The sequence below is a fragment of the Acomys russatus genome, chromosome 25, assembly GCF_903995435.1.
Source record: "Acomys russatus chromosome 25, mAcoRus1.1, whole genome shotgun sequence".
NCBI classification, from domain to species: Eukaryota; Metazoa; Chordata; class Mammalia; order Rodentia; family Muridae; genus Acomys; species Acomys russatus.
Genome location: NC_067161.1, coordinates 2,591,196 through 2,608,169, shown reverse-complemented (window position 1 = coordinate 2,608,169; position 16,974 = coordinate 2,591,196). Strand labels below are relative to the sequence as shown.

The 16,974-nt window shown below is 48.0% G+C and overlaps 1 protein-coding gene across 2 annotated transcripts in view; it reads left to right on the top strand.

Annotated features, from left to right (window-relative positions):
- The first annotated feature begins 278 nt into the window (after positions 1 to 278).
- Shisa9 (shisa family member 9) overlaps positions 279 to 16,974 on the top strand; it is a 290,093-nt gene continuing 273,397 nt past the window's right edge. For both annotated transcript variants that reach the window (XM_051167343.1, XM_051167342.1), the window contains exons 1-2: positions 279 to 1,024; positions 15,044 to 15,171. In XM_051167343.1, coding sequence (XP_051023300.1) covers positions 339 to 1,024; positions 15,044 to 15,171 — 814 coding nt within the window. In that variant the 5' untranslated portion in view covers positions 279 to 338. The remainder of the gene's footprint in view (positions 1,025 to 15,043; positions 15,172 to 16,974) is intronic.

The following is a 16,974-nucleotide window of genomic DNA, read 5'->3' as shown; positions in this document are numbered from 1 at the left end:
CCACAAGTGTCGCTTCGCTCTCTCCAGCGCACTTGGCAAGCTGGCGAGGTGAAGAGCAACCTGCGAGCGAGGGGACGTGGGGAACCGAGTCCCGGGCGGCGAGCGGAGGGGAGTTACGGACACAACGACTCTCCTCTGCTCTCCGCCCCCGCCTCTCTTGGTGGCCCGCAAGACCTGCACCCCGCGCTGGCCCCCGCTTCTGCTCCGTCCCCGCCCGGCCCCGGCGCGCTCCTCCCCGGCCGGCCCCCATCCTCGGCGCGCCGCGCGCTGGAGGCGAACGCAGGCTGAGCCGAGCGCAGTGGCCTCCGACCACCAAGCGCCCCGCGCCGCCTCCCTGCATGTGCGGCCAGCGGCGGCCCGCAGCCCCCGCCAGCAGCCTCGGCAGCTTCGGCCGCGCGTCCAGAGGCGGCGGCAGCGGCTCCAGTGGCGGCCGAGCGCTCCAGCCCGGGCTGGGAGACACCATGCGCCGAGTCCTCCGGCTGCTCCTCGGCTGCTTCCTCACCGAGCTGTGCGCTCGTATGTGCCGGGCGCAGGAGCGAGCTGGGCACGGGCAGCTGGCGCAACTGGGCGGCGTGCTGCTGCTCACAGGGGGCAACCGCTCCGGGGCCGCCTCGGGAGAGGCCGGCGAGGGCGTCGGGGGCTCGGACGCACCGCCGACTCGGGCGCCCACGCCGGACTCCTGTCGGGGTTACTTCGATGTCATGGGCCAGTGGGACCCGCCGTTCAACTGCAGCTCGGGCGACTTCATCTTTTGCTGTGGGACTTGTGGCTTCCGGTTCTGCTGCACGTTTAAGAAGCGGCGACTGAACCAGAGCACCTGTACCAACTACGACACGCCGCTCTGGCTCAACACCGGCAAGCCCCCTGCGCGTAAGGATGACCCCCTGCACGACCCCACCAAGGACAAGACCAACCTGATCGTCTACATCATCTGCGGGGTGGTGGCTGTCATGGTGCTGGTGGGCATCTTCACCAAGCTGGGGCTGGAGAAAGCTCACCGGCCCCAAAGGGAACACATGTCCAGGTGGGCTGCCTTCCCTTTGCCCTCCTCTCTGGGTCCACTTACCTTTCCTTCCCATACCCAGGATCCCCTAGCTGTGGTTCCCTTTACCCCAAGGTTTTTGATTGTGGATTGTCATCCAGGAGGACAACTTTCGCTTGCAGCATGGGCCAGAGGCACCTGGACTCAGCGCAGGTGGGGGTGGTCGCTGAGTGTGAAAGGGGGAAGGTCTTCTCCCTCGCCCACCGCTGTCTCCTCATTAGAGATGGCGGTGGGACTTGAGACACACAGCCCGGGTCTCCAAACTCTTTCTTAGCTTTTGAGACGAGAATTCATTTATTCTAGATGTTCCTCTCTAGGTAAACAGAGGCAGGCGAACCCGAAAGGGGGTGGGGGTGGGGGCGCGTGTGTGAATCCTCGTGCGCGTGTGTGGTGGAGGAAGGGAGGAAACTCGTACACTAGCGAAAATGATGCAAAGGTTAGGGAGAGTGTGTGGAGGGGGGTTGGACAAAAGCCTCCTGGGAGCCGGCGCTTCCCCAGAGCTTTGAGGGCTCTAGATTGGAAGCTCATCTTTCCCTGTTCCTTTTCTTCTTCACCATCTATCTCTACCTATGGTGCAGCCATCACAGCGCTGCGCGCCTTGCCTGGGTTGCAACTAGACTCCAAGGCCCCCTTCCACCCTTCGAGAGCACCTTGGTTCGTCAACTTTGCCTTTTGCTTGCTTTATTCATTATGCAAGTCCCAACACTGACAAAGTCGCAGCAGATGGAGAAAGCATTTGGGGATTAAATGGAGCTATTTGCCTTTTTGTTTAACCCCTCCCCCCAAAGTGTCGAAATTGATTCCCAGAACTCAGTAACTTTGGAGGTGAACGATGCAGACTTGAGCCCAGGAGCTAGGGGGAGAGATGAGGGGTTTGTGGGAGGTCTGGACAAGAGAGATACAAGGAGACCTACAATGGCCCCCTGACAGCGGGATGGCTGAGGCAAAAGCCCAACTGACTTTGAGTTTGGGCGTTGAAGTCACTGTGTACCATGTTCTCTTCACTATCCACTACCAGTCCCCCCCCCCCCTTAGGAGGGGCGTGTGTGAGCGCACGCGTGAGTGTGTGCCCGCAATCCATGCACATGCCTAAAAATCTGAACAAAGAGACCCACCAAAAATAGGCGAAGGAACATCACCACCTCACTAGTAATTATTTTCTATTTGAGGAAGAATATCCGATGAGTTTTTCTTTTTCCCAGAGATAAGGGATGGTGTGTGTGTGTGTGTGTGTGTGTGTGTGTGTGTGTGTCGGGGAAGGTGAAGAAATTCTGGTCAATTTGGGCTAGTGGAGATGGTGATTTCTTGGAGGCACAAAGTAAACACCCAGGGCATTCAAGAAACCTGAACTAAAAGAATAAGACACTCGCCCAGCCTATCTCCTGATACCTTGAAGGTGCGTTGTCACCTAACTCAAGCTTTCCCTTTAGAAAAGCCCTGTCCAGGTGGGCTGGTTTTAGGAAAGCCCTGTCCAGGCACGAAGTCTCCTGTTGGTGTTAGGGTGAGGGTGACAACGGATGCAGGTCTGTGACAAGTGCGTTCCCATGCAGGAAACTAGTATTCAAAGACAGGTAGGCTGCCTGGCTCACACCTTAACTGAAATCTCCTCCATGCCTTTTTGCTAAGTTCTCAAGACTCCCTACTTGGGAGTTGGTGTGTTTGCAGGTCTGTTGGAGAGACTGATGCTTCAGCTTCAAGCTCTTCACTGGTACCCAGGGCCTCAGTGGGAACCCCACTTCTCTGTCCTAACCCCTCTTCTCAGGCAGCTCTTTTGGAGGTATTGACTCCAGTTTTTCTGTCAGGTTCTAGGCAAGGTCTTTGTGGAGGTAGCATACAGGAGTGCCCAGTGCTGGGGGTCGGGGAGGGCAGAGCCCCAAGTCAAGCTCTCCTTGTAAACATCCAGGGATTCTAGAATGCAGCGGACTTGCTTGGGAGAAGACTGGATTGTGTCACTGGCAGCTTCTTAGGTATGCTTTTCAAGCTTGCTGCCCTTTGAGACCACCTGTACTGCTTTAAGTCCCAGTTGCCGGGGGAGGGGGGCCCCGCCTTTGACTTTAAATTAGAATGTGGGTTGGGAGCCAAGTACCATTGGGCTGGCAAGGCTTTCTAGGTGATTCTCATGCACATCCGAACACTGTGAAAGGGAAAGAATGAACACCTGCTGAGCACAGGGCTGGGTGCCAGGCACTGTGAGGTGTGTGTGTGTGTGTGTGTGTGTGTGTGTGTGTGAGAGAGAGAGAAAACTAACTCAGTTCTCACAGCTAGCCTGTGACACAGATGCTATTTTAATTCCCTCTTTACATAGGAGAAAATCACGGCACAGGTGAAGTGGCTTTTGCTTGAAGTCACGCAATTAGAAGAAAATTGTAACATCAATATAATACTGGGTCCAACTCACTTTTACCTGAGTCAGATGTGTTCAAGCCCACCTTCAGAATTTGGGGAGCTTCCTAAGGTGCAGATTTTTTTTTTAAGTTCTTGCTGTGGAGATTGCGAGTCAGCGTGTTTGGAGTGGGCCCAGCCCCCTCTTTCAGTGAATTTGAGATCCGGGAGAAACACTGGCCTTGAGTTTGGGAATTTTTTTTTTTTTTTTTTTTTTTTTTTTTTTTTTTTTACAAAGGAAGGAGCTTAATTCAAGAGAAAAGTGGAGGGCAGTGTGACTCTTTGCATTCCGTAGCTTGTTTTCTCTGCTTGTATAACTTTCCCTTTCTCCACTTGTATAACCTCCCTGTGGCACCCAGGCTGCCCCAGGTCCTCTGAACGCATCACATGCTGCTATGTACTTAATCATTCAGAGCCCAGTGTGGCAACTGCCTCATTAGCTTTTGCCTGATGGTGCTAAGAGATCCTCCAGCAGGGACCAGAGCACCAAGCTTAGCAAAGAGGCTGCTCTGAGGCAAGGCGCATCCCAGGTGATGTTAACCTGTGGCCACAGCCTCTTAGTGTTTGTCCGGAGCTCAGGGATGCAGAAATGGGGGTTTTGTTCTCATTTTGCCTGGGAAGCACCTTGTCAAGGACACGCAGGTGGCAGTGTTCCTATGCACACTTTATCCTAGTGACCAGGAAACCTGTGTTTTCCAACGGAGGCTCCCAACATGTCAGAATGCACGTTTGGAGTCCTTGACATATGGCCTGCTTCCCTCTGGGCAGAGGAGGATGGAGAGGAAACAAAAGGACATCCACCAGGAGGGGCGGGGAGAACCCATGCCATCTTGTAAGGACTAGGGAGGTGGCTCAATGGGGGAAGAGTCATGCTGTGCAAGCATGAAGACCTAGGTTCAAATCCCAGCTCTCACATTAAAAAGCCAAGCACTGTAGTGAATGCCTGTACCCCCCTCCCACCCAATGCTAGAAGTGGAGACATGTGCATCCCAGGGCTCCTTGCCTAGCCAGCCTAGCCAATTGGTGAGTCCCCAGCTTCCGTGAAATGCTCTGTCCCCAACAGAATAGGCTCTTCAGACACTGACCTCTGGCTTCCACATGTTCCCCACAGTCCAGTACACCCCTCTCTCCCCGTAAGTGTACAACACTGTAGAGGGGGAGGAGGACGGAGGGAGAATGAGAACTGTAGAAACCCCAGTGCAGCATCATGGCGGTAGCCACAGCAGTCCCCTTTGACTGCAAGAGTGACTGCAGTAATGGCTAACTATGACCATCAAAGCTCCTGGATACATAGCTTTTGCTTTTGCATGGTGTTACTATTTATGTGTCTTAAAAGTTTTGCGGGTAATGTTTTTGAGATATAGTCTGAGTGTATGGCTCAGACTGGCCTCTAACTCATGCTCTTCTTACCCCAGGCTCCCAGGGAATGGTTTTATGGGTGTGTGCCACCATAAGTCTCCACTGGGAGAAAAATTTAAATGTGTAAAAGCCTTGAAGGGAATGTAGTGAACTGCAGGACATCCTTTGCTTGCCATCTGTGGCACTGTTTACACTCAGGGCTGCATAGTGGCTCCTGTGCTGGGGACTGCCTTGCACATTGTAGTGTATCTTAGTGGCTCCTGTGCTGGGGACTGCCTTGCACATTGTAGTGTGTCTTAGTGGCTCCTGTGCTGGGGACTGCCTTGCACATTGTAGTGTGTCTTAGTGGCTCCTGTGCTGGGGACTGCCTTGCACATTGTAGTGTGTCTTAGTGGCTCCTGTGCTAAGGACTGCCTTGCACACTGTAGTGTGTCTTAGTGGCTCCTGTGCTGGGAACTGCATTGCACATTGTAATGTGTCTTGCAACATCCTTGACCTCTACCCACACCTTCCAGGATAGTAGAAAATGGCACTAGACACTCAGTTGTCCCCAAGGAGTGAAATCTCCCTACTGAGAACCACTAATCTTAATTAAACTAGCTTTATAGTTTCATCAAATTTGCTTCATTTTATGCTTTCTTTCTATTTCCTTTGCCCTCTTTCTCCCTTCCCTCACCTTTCCGTTCCATCCTTCCTTTGTTCCTTCCTTCTTTCCTTTCTCCCTCCCTCCTCCTCTCTCTCCTCTTCTTTCTTGCCTCCCTCCTGCTCTTCCTTCATTGTGTTCCTCCATCCCACCCCACATCTCTCTCCAGCTGAACTATTTGGAAATAAGTTGCAGACACAGCGTTCATTTCTCAAGTGCTTGCAGTATGGGTCTCCTAAGAATGGCAGAATCCACTCCCCGCCCCCATACACAGAATACAATTCCATGGCCACAACTTAGAACAAAAATGCCACACTGTCATTATATGTCCAGTCATATTAAGGTACCCTCACATCCCAAATGCCCTTCGGAGCTTGGCTTTAAGTCTGGGTCCGGCAACGCTGTGTTGTTGTATCTAGCTGTGCAATCTCTTCTACCCCTGATATCCACGCTATTTTAAAACCAACTTCAAGTCAGTAGCTATAACTGCAAAACTGGATTTCTCAGATAATTCCAATTTCGAATTCCTCTGGCCAATTTGGGAGGTCTGGTGACACCTGCAGTTTTCGCAGGCAGCTACTGGTGGTGGCTGGGTGGTGGCCATCCCCTTTAGAGAGCTTTTGGTTTTATTTTACTCATTCACTGCCCTCCCAGCTCATTATGTCACCTGTCGACCCTGGAGAGTCAGACGAGGTGTGTGGACTGCACAGTAGATCTAGTGAAATCTCTTAATATTCGGGTGACCTTGGGAAGGCTACTTCGATTCTCTTCCACTCCAGTTCCTATCTGCAGGTTGGGAATTCACTGCGTTGGAAAGTGATTACTATAGAGCCTGTCTGGAGTCCCTACCCAGCATCCTTCTTACTGGAATTCTTCCTCCTGTCCACTGAAGGGGTGACATTGCAGCTCGGACCTCAGTGCCTAGTCTGTACACTGTACCCTGTGGCAGTGGCCAGATCTACCCTCTCCGGATTTGCATTTCTCTTTGATCGGGAGGAGCTAGCAGGCTCTGAACAGGAAGGGTGGCTTGTGTGTGACTAGATTAAATGTACTGCAAAGTGCAGTCTGGGGGATGTCGAAGAACCCGAGTTAGATTTGCAATTTTGCCACAAGCTTATGTGTAAATTCTCATTTAATTTCACACCCCTCCCCCACAAGGTAGCTTCTATGACAGTCTGCCGTTTTTTTTTTTTTTTTTTTTTTTTTTACGGAAGCACAGACTGCTTTCCAAGAGGGCGAACAAGCACGCAGGGAGCTAGAGGAGTCTGACTTTAAACCCAGGCAGTCTGAAGCAGCACGCAAGCCCTTGGCTACTAGTCTGTACAGCACTGAAGTAAGGACCCATAGGACCCCTAGTCTTCTCCGATCCCAAAGAAGTGTTCAGTACCCTGCAAACAGCAGTGTGCACCAGGGCCTGTTCTGAGTCCCTGTGGGACCAAGTATAGGAATGTTTTATGTACCTGCCCTGGTGGGGTTAGACTTCTGGGTGCAAACATTGGGGAAGCAACCTAGAGGGCAGAAGCATACGTTTGAAGCTCTCTCCACTGGAAGCCAGTAGGAAACACGTGTTATTTTTCCTACCTTCAAACAGAATAAAAAATCGAAGCCAGAAAAAAAAATCCATGTGGGCAAACAGTATAGCAGTGTTCTGTGTGATTTTAAAAAATGTGTCCGAAGAGCTGTAATCCTTTGCAAAGACATGGCATCAAGTGGCAAATGCCCCCTTCCACTGGCCTTTCCTGTGGTCTTCCAGCACGCCTCCTATCTACCCATCTTTCTGCACATTTGTGGTTATTTTGAGGCTTCCCAAGCTGGAGAATCCCATGTGTGTGTTGACCACAGGAAGTATCTATTTTTATTGGGGGGGGGTCATGTTTGCTTCTCTTTGGGAACTGAAATCAGCTTCATGGAAGCATAACTCACAGTCAAATGTGCACAGTTCGATTGCACATTTGATTGCTATTTGTTTGCACTGGTGTAAACCACCATTCTAGAATTGTGACCGTTGTCCTTGTGTTCTAAACAGGGAATGAAATCTCTTGCGCAAGAGATGATGCTCAGGAAGCCCACTGATGTGTCTCAAACTTGGGACATGAACTTGGAATGTGCCTTGGTTGGTGGAGTACTTGCCTAGCATGCATGAAGCCCTGGGTTTGAGTCCCACCACTGCATAAAGCCAGGCATGCTGGTGTATACCTATACTCCCAGCTCTGCAGTTGGGGTGGGGTGGCAGGAGACTCAACAGTTCAAGGTCATACTCGCCTACATAGGGGATTTGAGGCTAGCCTCTAATATAAGAGACCCTGACTCAAAGCAAAACATATAAACCAAGAACAAACAAGCAAAGAACACACGTCCCCAGACACAGGTAGACCCTGGGGGCTTCCGGGCCAGGTCCTGGGACTTGGCTTTCTGTTTGGAAATATTGGCACCTTATATTTGCTTTCTGTGCCCCCAAGACAGGCCATACTCATTCCCATCCTGGAACTGTGTCTTTGGCTAAGCCCTCTTCCATTAAAGCTGAAATGGCTACTCCTCGCCCTTTAGGTCTCTGCTTTAGTGTTGCCTTCTCCAGGAAGCTCCTCTGTCCTCTCATGCTTACTTCCCCACTTCTCCTCACACCCCAGCTTAGTGCTCAGTGTTGTTTTCTTCCTTTTGTAGCATGGTCTCAAAATAAGTTATTGATTTATCAGTTGATTGGTTTATCATCTGTCTCTTTCCATTGTCATTCATGGTAAGGGATGCCCGAGCAAATATTCCACAGCAGTGTCTTGAGAACCTAATTTAGAGAGTTCTGTTTCTAGCATTCTGTTTTACATGGCATAACCCACCCCATCCATCCATCTACTCACCCATCTCTCCACCCACCATTTATCAGTTCATCCATTCAGCCATTTACTCATTCATTCATCTATTCATTATTATTCATCCATCCACCCATCTATTCATCTACCTACCCATTCATTCATCTCCATCCACCCACCCACCAACCAACCCACCAACCCATTCATCCATCCATCCACACACCCTCCTACCCATTCATTCATCTCCACCCACCCACCCACCCACCCACCAACCCATTCATTCATCCATCCACACACCCTCCTACCCATTCATTCATCTCCATCCATCCACCCACCCACCCACCAACCCATTCATTCATCCATCCACACACCCTCCTACCCATTTATTCATTCATTTGTTCACTAATTCATTCATTCATTCATCCATCTATCCATCCTTCCATCTACCTACCAATTCATTTATCTCTCCATCTATCATCCACCCATCCATCCATCATCTATCCATCTGTCCATCCACCCACCCACCTACCTATTCTTTCACTCATTTATTCTTTAAGTCATTCATTCACTCATTCATTTATCTATTCATTATCTATTCATCCATCCATCTACCCACCCACTCATTCATTCATCTATGCACCCACCCACCTACCCATTTATCCATTCATCTATTCATTCATTTGCTCACTGACTCATCATTCATTATTCATTCATTATTTATTCATCCATCTATCCATCCATCAATCTACCTACCCATTCATTTATCTTTCCATCCATCAGCCATTCATCCATCCATCATCCATTTATTCATCTATCCATCATCTATCTATCCATCCATCCATTCACCATCTATTTATCCATCCTTCCATCCATCCATTCATCCATCCATCCATCCATCCATCCTCCATCTATCTAATGGATACTTATTGAATATCTACTTTATGATCAGCATTGAGCTAGAACTATGAGAGAGTAGTGACAGATGCAGTTGCAATTCTTTCCCTCACAGAGCTCTTAGTTACATATTGGAGGGATGGGTAACACACAATGAAATGCACATGAAAATTGATATGAGGTGGAAGCTTGTGAAATTTCCAATGTTCAATGATTTTTCAGCCTCAAAGATAATATTTCAAAACAATTGTTGTGAACTGCATTAAAGAGAGTGTGTATAGCAGGGGTGAGGAGGCAAAGAAATCTAAGCATAGCTGCTTCTGTGAGGGACCCAAAGAAGAATTAAACAGCAAAATTAACACATCAAATGATTTACTATATGGAGCTATCAAGTCCAAAATTTGCCCAGCTGCTATCTCAGGTCAAGCCTGAGGCTGGCAGAGAGGATTCCACAGAACCAGGAAGGACCAATACTCCCTTCTCCCAGCCACCTGGCAGGAGAATTCTCTTAGCTGGGGAAGGATCCATCTCTTACTTTACTCAGTCCCTCAAATGTCCGAATATGGCCTACCCACATTACAGTGGGAAATCTAACTTCCTCAGTTTACCAATTCATCCCAAAGCACTCAGAAACACACAGAAAACCAATCAGACATCTGGGGACAGTGTGGCTGGTTATTATAGTGGTTATAGCATCAGTAGTGGTAGTGTCTTGATGTTCATTACTGGTTTATGGACCAGCAGTATGGACATTACCTGGCAAGGTTGGGCAAAATTTTAGGTCCTATCTTGGTTATTGAACCAGAATCTGTATTTTAACAAGATTTTCAGATAGTCTTATTTCTCTACAGGCACACTGAAACCAAAAAGACACCATTTGTCAAACCCTTAAATGTTGGTTCGTTTTGTCTGTAATAAATGAAAGGTTCTTCCCCCTAACTCATTACAAGTATCAACACATCTCTACTTAAAATTTCTTTTAGTATGCACCCTATAACATACCAACTTTAGTAATTAGTATATGCCAGGAACTATGAACAAATATGCAAAGTGTTAAAAAGCATGCATAAGAAAATCTGTGTAGAAGGTGGGAAAATAAACATTACTTTGAAGTCTGTAGCTAGTTGTGATGTCTTCCTGATCCCACTAACTACAGTCCCAAGGCATTGTATACACAAATAAATGCACACTTTGAATATTCTTTTTGTGAGCTTTGATTACTTTTTGGATGACTTTATTTGTGTCCGTGGACCAGTCCTATTTTAATTTTTCCTCTTCTGCCTCCTCTCTCCTCTGCATCTCTATTTCCCTCCCTCATCTTCTCATCTTCATCTCTTTCAACTCCATCATCTCCATTTCCCCTATTTCTTCATCTTCATCTCCTCCATCATCTCTGTCTTTTTCAACTTTATCTTCACCCACATCTCCATTCCCTCATTCCTCCATCTCCTCTATTTCCATCTCCCTCAGCTCCACCTCTTCCATCTTTATCTCCCGTGTGTCTCCGTTTCCTCCATCTTCTCCATCTCTGTCCCCATCTCTTCCACCCACATCTTCTCTGTCTTCATCATCTCCATCTCTAGCTCCATCTCCTCCATTTCTCCATCTTCTTCAGTCCTCCATCTCCATCTCTAGCTCCACCTCCTCCATCCTTATCTCCTCCATTCCTCCATCTCCTCCATTTCCATCTCTAGCTCCCTCTCCTCCATTTCTCCATCTCTGCCTCCATCTCCTCCATCTCCATCTCTAGCTCCCTCTCCTCCATTTCTCCATCTCTGCCTCCATCTTCTCCATCATCTCCATCTCTAGCTCGACCTCCTCCATTTCTCCATCTCTGCCTCCATCTTCTCCATCATCTCCATCTCTAGCTCCATCTCCTCCATTCCTTTATCTTATCTCATCTCCATGTTCTCCATCTCATCTCTATCTCCATCTCCTCATTCCTCCATCTCCATCATCTCCATCCCCTCCATTCCTCCACCTCCATTTCTATCTCCATTTCTTTAATCTCATCTCCATCTCTACCTCATCTCTATCTCTTGTTTCCCTTTCCTCCCTGTTCTGTTTCTTGTTGGAGGCTCATGGTGTAGCCTAGGGCTGGTATTGAACTCCCCCATGTAACCCAAGGATAGCTTCAAACTTACCAAACTCCTGCATAAGCAGGGATTCCCATCGCTGGCTTACAGATGTGACCCAGCACACCTGGCCTACCTAGCAGCCCTGCCTTCAGCTGGTGGCTTTTGTAGAGAAGAATTCTTCATTTAGCCACATGCCTGCTTCACGATGATCAGCTGTTTAAAGTTTATACTTTAATATGTACCTTCCCTGTGGGACACGGATGACTGCAGGAAGGGTCCTGGTGAGGGTGTCTCTGGTTGCCTCCTTTGACACTTAGTCCCTGACTCCTGCCATCTGTTGTGTGGACCCAGTGCAGACAGTGGCATCAACATAAGAGATGAATTGTTTTCTCGTTTTAATGACTAAAGGTCATACATTGACGCTGCCTTTCCCATCCTATCCCATCCCATCCCATTTCTTTTCTTTCTTTTTTCTTCCTTCTGTTTCTAGAGTGAGGCAAACAAGCTGTTGCTTGTCTTTGTCTGGAACATGGAGCTTTCTAGATTTTCGTTCCACTGCCCACCCTGAAAATGATGGTCCTGAGAGACAGTTGTCTTGTGACTCAAAGGCTGGAATCCCCAGCACTCAGGTTGTCCAAGGATCTGTGGGTGGCAGTGCCAGCCAGGCTCAAGGTTGTCTCTGAAAAGTTGACTGTTTTTGTGCTTTGGGAGTGAATTTGTGGGGAATCTGTTGATGAAAGTTATGGCTTCTTGCTCAAGGGGAGAAAAAAGCACAAACAAAATTTCCATTCAATTCCAGAGGAGTTCAGCGATCCTTTGACGCCCAGGATGAAGAGCCCGTTTAGAAGTGAAAAAGGCAAGTTAGGTTTGCAAGGTCCTGTCCATTTCAGAACTCCCCCTCTCCAAAGCCTTCCTGAGGTTCAGGCCATGCCTATTGCACAGAGGTAGGAAAGGGATTGAACTTTGATTCAGACATTCAGGAGTGAGACTCCACTCACTCTTTCAACGAGTAGCAGAGCTCATATGGGCAGTTCCTTACTCTGTAAAATGGGTTATGACAATCTATACCGTGTGATGTTCCCCTCTGTTTGCTCGGTTCCAGCTTTGTTAGCTTGCTTGCCTATTCCTCAAATATCTAATGTCTTTCTGGCCTCAGAGCCTCTGCACTTTTCTGTATGCTCTGCCTGACATGTTCTTTCCATCCTCTTCATGTGTGTGAGCTAACTCTCTGTCACTGCAATAAACATCTGCGCTAATCAACTTACACAGAGAAAAGCGGCATTTTGGCTTCTGGTCTAGGAGGTTTTAGTGCATGCACTGTTGACCTTGGGTGTGAGGCAGCATGCCTCGGCAGGAGCATGTGGTAGAACACAGCTGTCCTTTTCATGGCCAGAAGGGCAAACAGTGAGAAAGAGGAAGTGGCTGAGTCCCACAGCATTTTGAGGACATGCCTCCAATGACTGAAGACCTCCAGCTACCCCTACCTCTTGGGTTCCCAGCATCACGTACAGTGTCATTGATGGAAACTGAGCTTTTGATATGGATCTTTGAGGGATAGTCCAGATCCAAGCCATGGCATCTCATGACCAGGCCATGTCTGCTCACACAAGTCTTACCTCTTCATAAAATGTCCTGGTATCTCTCCCCATCTCTCTAACTAACTTCTGAGCCACCAAATCTAATGAAGCACTAACTGCTCCCCCCAATTCTTCCCCATTTCAATAGTCAATTTCCACTCCCTCTCTCCCACACAGGCTCTGACAACTATGACTGTACTTTCTCTTTATGGATTTATCTATTCTAGACATTTGCTATAAACAAAGCCATATAACTCAGGCCTTTTGTCTGATTTCCTTCTCTGCAAAGTTCTCAAGTTTCATTCACGTTGGGGCTGGTGTCAGGGCTCTATTCTTCCTCTTCATGGCTGAGTAATAGTCCATTTCCTACATTGCATTCTCTTTACTGGCTGATGGACATTTGGGCTGTTTCTACTTTTTGGCTGTTGTTATAAGCACCTGGCTCTGTTGGCTGCATTGCTTTTTGTTTATTTCAGCTCTTGCTTATTTTTATTTAACATATTGATTTTTATTCTCTCCTATAGAATGTAAGCTCCAGGAAGTCCACGACCTCTTTCAGCTTGTGCAGTGCTGTATCCCCAGGGCCTCATGTCATGCATGGTATACTGTAGACAATAAACATCTGTTGAATGAACAAATGTGTGCAAGCTGTCATTATTCTCCTGTCTTTTAATGGATCCCATCCTGTCCTCTGGCCCCTGTAGGACACTGGCTTTACTGTCCTGGGTCTCTCTCCCTTCAGGCTTCTCCATGGCTGTGGTTCCTACCTTAGCCTACTACCACAGATCCCTCTCCTCATGCAGGGCCTCTGTTGCTCTAGCACAAACTCAAGATTGAATCTGAGCAAACAGTTGGCAAATGGGGCGGGCTTTCAGAAACACGTGCCCACATGTGGAGTTGCTAATCCTCTGGGTTCAGATGAATCTGGGAAGTTTCATGTTGCTGTGTGCCTTTAGCCAGGGGTCTCACTGCTATGATGGCTTTGACAGAGAGACTCTGATGAGCTCCGAGGAGTCTGTGTGGACCCTCCAAAGCAGTCTGCCTCATCTGATGTGGATCCTGAGAGTCCACGAGGCTCAGCATGTGTGGGTGTATCCCCTAAAACATGGAGATAGGGCTTGCAGGAGGAGTCCCAAGAGAAGATCCACATGAAGACATTCATCTAAGTGTTGGTTCCTGGGATTGCTCGTAATTACAGAGATGAGTCTACTGGTATTCACAGAACACCTCCATGCTTGTAGTTGGCACCCACTGTGGCTGGTTGGTTCTTCCATCTTGCTAGGCTTGCATATGGAGACAGGCACTTCTGCAGGTAAGTAGATACGGGACTGAGAAGGCTGGAGAAGTCTGTTGTGCTTTGCAGGGCATGAAATCACCTGACTGTCAGCCCTTGCTTAGCTCCATGTGCATGAACAAAGGGGAAAACAGAAGGAGGCTCCCATAGATCAAATCGGTGGAGGGATTCACATGCGAATAACACTCCAGTGCTACATATTTTCATATCATGGAGGGTAAATAAAGAGGGAGGTGTGTTGGTGGGTCTGTCCTTAGGGTGTGGCATCTGTCCTTAGGGTGTGGCGTCCGACAGTTGTCTCTGCTCTGTTCTAAGTGCAGACGCAGCTTACATCTCATTATGAAGGCCATCGATATCAGTTGAGCTGCGATCCCATCCTCTTAAAAAGCCAGCAAATATCAGTAAAATGAAAAGGCTGGCTGACATTTTTGTTCTGTACACTGACTGTGTGGCCTTGAGCAGGTGAGCTCACCTCTCTGAGCCTTTACTAACTCTTCTGCAAAGGAGTAATACTCCTCGTAAGCCCACAGGAAGGGCTATACTTTTGCTTAGGTAAGGGGCGCCGTTGTTTTCCATGTTAGCCTGGTGATTAGAGTATTTACTGATGCTGGACCACGGCCTAATGAGAAGTGTTGGCATCTGTGTTGGGCATAGAGAACTCAGTCTCTGGGCTGGAGCCACACGGTGTGGACCTACCATCTGTCCCCTTCAGCAAGTGACTGGCCACCTCAGCAGCCCCATCCTGTGGGCAACCGTGCCTGTGAGCAGCTTGTAGAGGGACTGTGTAACCTCTGCTTACAGTCTTTGTATCTTTCGCTTCTGTGTTTTCCTCTGCTCTGTTCCTAACTGGAATGGTGACTCTCTGGAAGGGATGTCTTTGTCCTTTGTCCAGTCGGGGCCAAGCTGGGCACGTAACAGGTTCCCATGGCTGTATTGTAAATTAACCCAAGTCTGCTCTTTCTTTCTCCAGAGCCCTTGCAGATGTCATGAGGCCACAGGGCCATTGCAACACTGACCACATGGAGAGAGACCTTAACATTGTCGTCCACGTGCAGCATTATGAGAACATGGACACAAGAACCCCCATAAATAATCTCCGTAAGTACAGGTGCACCGGCCACTTTCAGCCCCACGCTCGCATGGCGGTGGTAACTCAAGGATGAGTTAGAAGACTTCTCTGTTTCATGTGATGCTGAGTTTGGCACCAGCAGAGTTGGCTTGGTTGTGTTTTCTGTTAAATAGTGGTCCACTTGATTAGTTCTTCTATTAAATACTGGATGACTTGATTGCTCCATCATTGTTGATCTATTAACTTGGTGGCCATGTTGAGTGTTACTTAGCCAATGGGCTGTTTGGATTTAGGTTATTAATCTCTTAGTAATCTGTCTCATTGGTTCCTGTTGATTGGGTTGTGTTAGCTATCAGTGCGTCTTGACTGGGTCATTGGCTAACCAATAATCCATTGCTTTATTTGTCTTCTGAGGTTGACTAGTTGTTACTTTGTAGGTTTCATGCTGTTTTCAATGAACACAGAATTTTATCTTTTAAAACATAAAATGAGCTCCACAAAAAGACCTATAACATATGCCACCCTAGAGGGTGTGTGTGTGTGTGTGTGTGTGTGTGTGTGTGTGTGTGTGTGTGTGTGTTTAGTGGGGGGTTTTGAGTCTTGGTCACAACGATTTAGGATGAATGTGTGTGCCTCTATAATAGCAAATGTAGTTCCTTTGCTCCGTCAAGAAAAAAGACAGGTTTCTCTTGCTGTTGTGTTTCAGTACTTGTTCATCCTGGGACAGAGCATCCTTGGGGACCCTAATTTGTTCCCACAGGTTTCCTTTATTCTCAAAAGTCCATACAGACAACACACAATGGAGCTGATGCTCTGGTTAGGAGTTGAGGGACAATGCAGACGCTTGATATCACGAGTGCTCATTACTACGATGCCATTTCTAACAATGGTGTTCTGAGGTCAAAGCAATGTGAAACTCATGGTTGAAAGCAGCAGCAGGAGACAGTTGGCAGGGCACATTGAACCATAGTTGGAGGCTCCCTGCGACAGCGGAAGCACTGGCATCATGCGCTTTCCCAGGATGAGCATCCTTTGCTGAAACTCCGCCACAACTGCAAAGCCTGTTCATTGCTGAGACATAGTTTCAGAATGTTAGGTTACACATGTTATAACCAGTGGCTAAGGAAGAGGCCTTTGACGTAGACGGTGCGCAGCATCCTCTGGTTCTATATGGTGATAATGTCTCATGGTGTTGGAAACTTTTGCTGTGTGTAGCCACTGACAATATCTGACATTGACATGGGTAGGAAAATGGGCCACCCAATGAGGTGCTTCAGGCTTCGTTATATTAAACAATTACATATTACTTATCTGCGACCTGGGTCATAATATGGTATTAGAAATCAACACACTGCGGTGCAAAAATACACAAGATTTTTCTTTTGAACTTTTATGTCCAAACACCACAGACCCTGAAGATACGATGAGTGGTGGCAACCATGGCTCGGCAGCTTCTGTATCTGGCTCTGATTTTCACAGAGTGAACGTGTGCTCTTTCCAAGTTTGATGAGTCCGGACCACAAATGGCATAAACGAATGAAGGCCGTCAAAGCAAAGACACGGTGTGGAGTTTCTGGCTATGGAGGGTGTTGGTTAGAGTCCCTGTCTCCGAGGTGATTTTGAACCACACTGAAGTTGTTCATCGAACAGCAAGTTTACCCAGCATTCATCACTGCACAGGCAAAGGGTCAGGGAATGAATGCTGATTACTCTTGCTTAGATAAGGACTTCTGTTTAAAATTGTGCTGAAGATGGATGTCCAAGGGCTGAATAATTCAGGTGTCTCTGAGCTGTGTGTATGACTCTTCTTGGCTCTATATTTGTGCCTGGTG